General features: G+C 30.1%; 1 protein-coding gene across 1 annotated transcript; it reads right to left on the minus strand.

Moving 5' to 3' along the window:
* Positions 1–296: 296 nt before the first annotated feature.
* LOC114366956 (cationic peroxidase 1-like) lies at positions 297–3,287 on the minus strand. The gene is made up of 4 exons (XM_028324014.1): positions 3,009–3,287; positions 1,742–1,933; positions 1,390–1,555; positions 297–853 (listed from the first exon to the last, which is right to left on the minus strand). Exons 1-4 carry the CDS (start codon positions 3,213–3,215, stop codon positions 468–470), a joined length of 951 nt encoding a protein of 316 aa, XP_028179815.1. The 5' UTR covers positions 3,216–3,287; the 3' UTR covers positions 297–467.
* Between the last annotated feature and the right edge of the window lie 2,713 nt (positions 3,288–6,000).

Here is a 6,000-nt window from a genome sequence, read left to right on the forward strand (position 1 = left end):
GTTCTCTCATCATATAATTTTTTTTATTTGAATTGCTATCTGTTGTTGAAATTAGGAGAGAAACTCCCATTGAAGTTATCCTAATAAAAATATTGTCCTAATAAAATAGAGAAAATTTTCTAAAACTTTTATTTAAGACTTAAGAGTGAGGATTGAGATATATTATTTAAGAGTGAATATAGAAAATATAGTTCATGAAGAGGTAGGATAGCAGGGTTCGGACCATTCTCTTTCTTAATAACATCAATAGTCAAATGAATTCAATCGGAAATTTAGCAACTCTTGCCGGTCCAGAATTAACCAAAGTCCAAACATTTTGACATTGATATTCTTATATTATATTATTACTACAATTAAGGAAGCATTTACTTTGCTCCTAATTAACTGCGACTGATACAACATTGAGTATCTAAAATATCCCATAACCTTGATTTTGTTTCATACTTAGTACAAGAAGGCCAAAAATCTTAGTTGGTCTTCCTACAATTGGTCCTAATCTGGCCACTAGACCCAGTGAGAGGACTAAGGTTCCCCATTTTAATCATTGCATTGGCAAAGTCAGTTTGGAAACTTGCAGGATTACTGCTGTAGGAATTTACTTGAGAGTCCGTGGATCCTCCATTGAAGAGCTCTTGATCTGAGTGCAAGAGACCCTTTTTGCTCTGCAAGTTCTTGAAGTAAGCATTGTCAAAGGTGTTTGGGCTTGTGGTGTCAAGAGGGGCCAAATTGCTGTCCCCACCTGTGCTAGGGCAATTTCCTTGCAATGATTTTGCAAAAGAGGAATCTATGTTGGTGTCGTTGTAAATCCTTGTTCTGAAAGATGAACATTGAGCTTGTCCAATTGTGTGCGATCCTGAAGGAAATAGGTTTTAGAAAAAAGTTCAAAGTACATGGTAAAGCTAAATATAACATTTGATCAGAGACATGTATGTGATCGTATATTTATATTGACCATCCTTATTTAAAAGGAGAAGTAAGAAATGTTACCAACACACAAATTCTTTGGAACACATTTTCTTACTGTGTGAATTTCACAAGAGTCTTACTAATACATGAGATTTATTCCTCGTTTGAATGATTTCATATAATATGACTCTCATACATGAATTTTAACTAATAAAAAAATTATATTGAAAGAAAATATTAGTATTTGATTAGCTAGTATATATTCTTCAAAGAAAATATACAATGTTCGAAAGAAAAAATAATATTTGCCAGCTAGCTATAAACTTGTTTCAAGATATTTTTTTATTGTTAATGATGTAAAACTCATAGGGGCAAGTTCCATTCTTAATTTAATAGGTCTTGCATAAATTTCAAGTAATAAAAAAAATGTTTTAAAATAGCATTCCTAACTATGCTGCAGTTATGCATATCTAGCTAGCTTACCTGAAAGAGCAACCAGTTCCTTAGATGAAAAACCTTTGTTGGAGAAAGAACTGATAAGGGCACTTAAACTTGAAGTGGGACCAGGCAAGTCTGAGTTAGCAGAACTTAAACTTGCAGTGGTTGAGTCTCTTCTACCCAATTGTACAGTCCAAGTAGTTCCACCAAGCTGAAAATTCAGACAGACACTATTTAACATAATTATATATTTATGACTTAAACGCATGCATGATTATTAGATTAAGCTGAAATAATTTTACCTTAATTGATTCACATATTTGGTGGTATATATATATATATGTTTTATATTGCTCTATTAATAATATATTTGGCTTGAAATAATACATATACTTACAGCAACGACCGAGTCTCTTGCTGCTACAGCAAGGATATCAGCACAAGAAACAACACCAGGGCATAAGCTTTCCACTTTAGATTTTATGGTGTCTATTACATCAAAGCCTCTAATCGAACCAGCGTTGGGACCTGCCGTCTTCTCACCTGTGAAACTCGATGTATCATCCAATAGTACTGATGCATCACAACCCTGGCAAGGAAAATAAAAACAAAAGCATTAATTAGGTACGAACAAAATGAGAATTATTAATTTCGAATTCAATTTAATTAGTTGTCATTTTTATTTTGCCAAAAAATATTATGAATGAACTATATATTGTCAAGTTTTGTTTTTCTGTTGATGTGGACTTGGCCTAAACATCACTTTGTTGCATATGATAATTTGAAAACAAATGCTTGTTGCCAGAAAAGTCCACTTTTAGCCATTATTTTTAATTTGATGTGAAATTAAATTTGTATATTATTATGCAAGTGGATTTTCTTATTTTGAAAATCCAACCTTTTTATAATTTCACAAATTTCTTAATTCTTAATATAATATATCGATTGATTATTGAGATAAAATTAACGACTAGAAAATAAAAATTTCATTTTTTTTATTAAAAAAAACAAACTAATAATACTCGCTATATTATATCTAAGTTTTTGTTTCTGAAAAAAGAAAATTAAAATCTCATATCATTATTTTCCTTACGTTTCTAATTACTTTCCCCAATTCCCCCAGCTCGTGGGACTTCAAGAGTAGATTTCTTTAAGGCTCCTGCCCTATTCGAACGACTAAAGTCTCTTTTTAGTAAAACCGAATAGTATTTAGAATAATAAACATATTGACTCATATAACTAAATAATTATATATCTTACCATGCTAAAATCTAACATTAAAATTATACTTTATGAAACCAAATCCAAATCGTAATTATTGACTTGCATAGACAAATAAATAGTTTATCGCACTAAAGCACAAATGAACTGAAGAAGGAACAAAATTCAAGAGATGGTCAATTAATCACATTATTATCTCTTAAGTTGTTAACATGTGTGATTTTTTTTCTTCTTCAATATATGATGACTTTAGTAATTACGATAAAATATATAATTTTTCCGTAACTAATGATTAATTTTGTGTGTGTGTGTGAACACGTGCATGCATAGTAAATGCAACCCATATACATATATATTAGGTTAAGCCTTCAAGCATAAACTTATGGTGCCGAAAGAGTAAATAAATAATAATAACAAAAGGGGCATAGTGAAAGTTGACTTGCTTGAACAAAGCAATCATGGAAATGAAGACGGAGCAAGGAGGCTCCCATGCGACGCTCGTTGTTCACAGCAGACACTACTTCTGATTTAATGGTTGAAAGTGCATTAGGACACGTTTTGGCATAAAAGGTAGAGGATAACTGAGCTGACACTATCCCAATAAGGCAAAAGAGTAAGAAAAAACGAACTTTGATGTTTGGAAGGATCATTGTAATTGGAGTTTTAAAATTGAAATATGTAACTAAGAAGATAGGGTTAAGTGCGTGGCTTATGATTAGTGTTTGCATGTGGTGAATACCAAGGAATTGTCACGTATTTATATGAGATTTGTCCCAGTTTACTTTTTATTTTTCTCCTTTTCAATATATGCAGCTATGGTCATGGATTAATTACGAAATTAAATTTTAACTTGTTTATAGAAAGTGGAATGGTAGGTATTATCTGCGTTAATCGTTGATTTTCATTGTATATTAATTTTAGGCTGAAAAGCTAGCTGTATTTTCTAAAATATATTGACTTGTTAAAAGCCTTTGGCGACTGTTCTACTAAAATCTACAGTGAGTGTCCCTTTTGAGCGAAAAATTTGAAAAGTGTGTATTTTTTTTTTCTTTCTTGGCTTTTGAGACCGACCCACTATACATGATTTTTTTTAAACAATTTTTAATTTATTAAGAAAAACATATGAGGAGCATGTTTTTTTCCGTGGCCAAGACATATTTTAGAAGTAATGCATCCTTATAATGAATTCGTTCTCTTTCGTTTCAATATCCAAATCGAGTTAATATTGTTATCAAAATTTACCAGTTTCATCATTGATAATGATCGAGTAACGAAATTCACTAGTTTATACAAAATTTCAATATAATATCTTAAGTGTTTCTTTATGTAAATATAACGAATCTTACTGGTTTAGAAATAAAGAAAAATAGAAAATTATAAATATACATTCACTTTCTTTTTCATCTTATTTCCACCGTATTTAATTTTTTCTTATCTTTTTTGTAAAACACAGACAAACACATCTATTTTAATGGGGATGGAGTTGTAGCGGGTCACTTGGATATTAATTTGGTGCAACCCGTAGTTTCTGCAATCTCCTGAGCTGTGGGTTCTTTCTGTTTTTACCTTGGCCAAGGGAGTTTAATAAAATATTTAATACAATTAATATAATTAAGCCTTATTCTTGCCAAATTCATTCTAATTTTCCTACAGTTATCTCCAGGAACTGAAGCTATGTTGCAAATATGTGACAGCGTGGGCAATAAGTATTAAGCTGGCTTTATTTCATGTTAAAATCACATCTGATTTGTTATTTAGAATTGAGGTTTACAATCATATATCATTGTGTTCAGAATTTTTCTTTTTTCTATCTGCTGAGCTATTACTAGTACTGATTTTACAGTATTGATTGGCTTGTGTATTTTATTTGACAACAAAGTAATGTATGGGGACACCCAAAATAAATAAATTGTAGGTATTACTTATAGAGACATACAAAAATATACAATTGTAGGTAAATGTATATTTGTAGGTAAAACTTATGCCAACAAACTAATAATTATCATTTTTTAAAATTGAGATACAAAGTGTGTAGGTCAATATTAACTATATTTTTATTTACGAATTATTGACTTTTAGTGATAAATTTTGTCAGTCGTTTTTCTTGTAGTGGTGTTTATAATCAACTTAATTACATATAGTATATTTTAGTGTGAAATGTTATAAAGTGGAACCTATAGTATTGACCCAAACTCATTTCGTCCCTCCTGCAGTCTCATGTATGTGGTGCCGGTTTTAATCTCGCAAGTAGGTTAAGTAGTCAAGTGGAGTCCACATTTAAGTGTTTCACTTATACACATTGATAAGCATTTTTCTTTTAGTAAATATAATAAAGCTAAATATGATGTACCAATAATTGATCCATTGACGAAATTAAACTGTTTGAAGACTGTTTGTGTGAACGTAATTTATGGTATGTGGGAGAAATCAAAATTTTCCTTGTCTTTCTTTAGAAAATCATTAGTTTATCTCTCTAAGAATAAAAAAATTGTCAACTAAAAACATTCCAAAGTAATGAAATTAAGCTATCTAGTTAGCTAGACTCGTGTGACATATAATTAACAACGTCGAAAGTGTTTATGCTTTGTTAGAATGTAGTAATGCAGGTCAATGATCAAGCCAACATGTTCTCTGGCCTTTTTGCGTTAATCAAACATGTCACCTGCTTGCCCGTCTTTCTTGACGAAGATTGACGCGTTAATGTTGAGAATCATTAATTAAAGCTACCCTCCCTGAGCATGCAAATAATATTTTTCATGACCATGCATAGGAAGAAGTCCTCTAAAATAACCAATCATTTAAAGTTAGAAAATAAAATGATATTTATTAATAAACACTTGATTTGAAACGAGTTGAATTTATGAAATATTTTAATTTAAATTAAAAATAAAAATCATGTCTTTACTCTTCTTCTTTTTTTTTTTTTAATTTGAACGCATCTTTTTACTTTTGAATTATGACATAGGTAATCCTTTAATTACTTGGAACCTAAGTCAATAAAGTAGCGTATATACTATATACTGTATATGCATGCTACACGCTAGTGCTAGTGCAGTTGCAGCCAGCTGTTTCCCACAATTACATATTCTTTATCTCTAAATTTGAATGGAAAGAAAGAAAATGACATTTTTTTTAATTATTAGGAAAAAAATGCATTTTTACTCCAAATACTTATGATCAAGTATGGCCAAGGTTCTTATATTTTTATACCGATAAGTTTAGTCCACAAACTTTTAAAAACATGTAAACTCAAAGAAAAAGTATAATGATTAAAAATATATTTTTCTCTAAATTTTTTAATTTGACTAAAGAGAACATGAAGAGAAAATAGACATAAAAAATAAACTAAAACTCAAACAAAAATTGCAAAATATTTTTTTTCTTTCAATTCAACATTCTTTTCTCATAAAGAAAGGTTTTTTTTATTTATTTATG

This window comes from Glycine soja, chromosome 9 (genome assembly GCF_004193775.1).
Source record: "Glycine soja cultivar W05 chromosome 9, ASM419377v2, whole genome shotgun sequence".
In the NCBI taxonomy this organism is placed as follows: Eukaryota; Viridiplantae; Streptophyta; class Magnoliopsida; order Fabales; family Fabaceae; genus Glycine; species Glycine soja.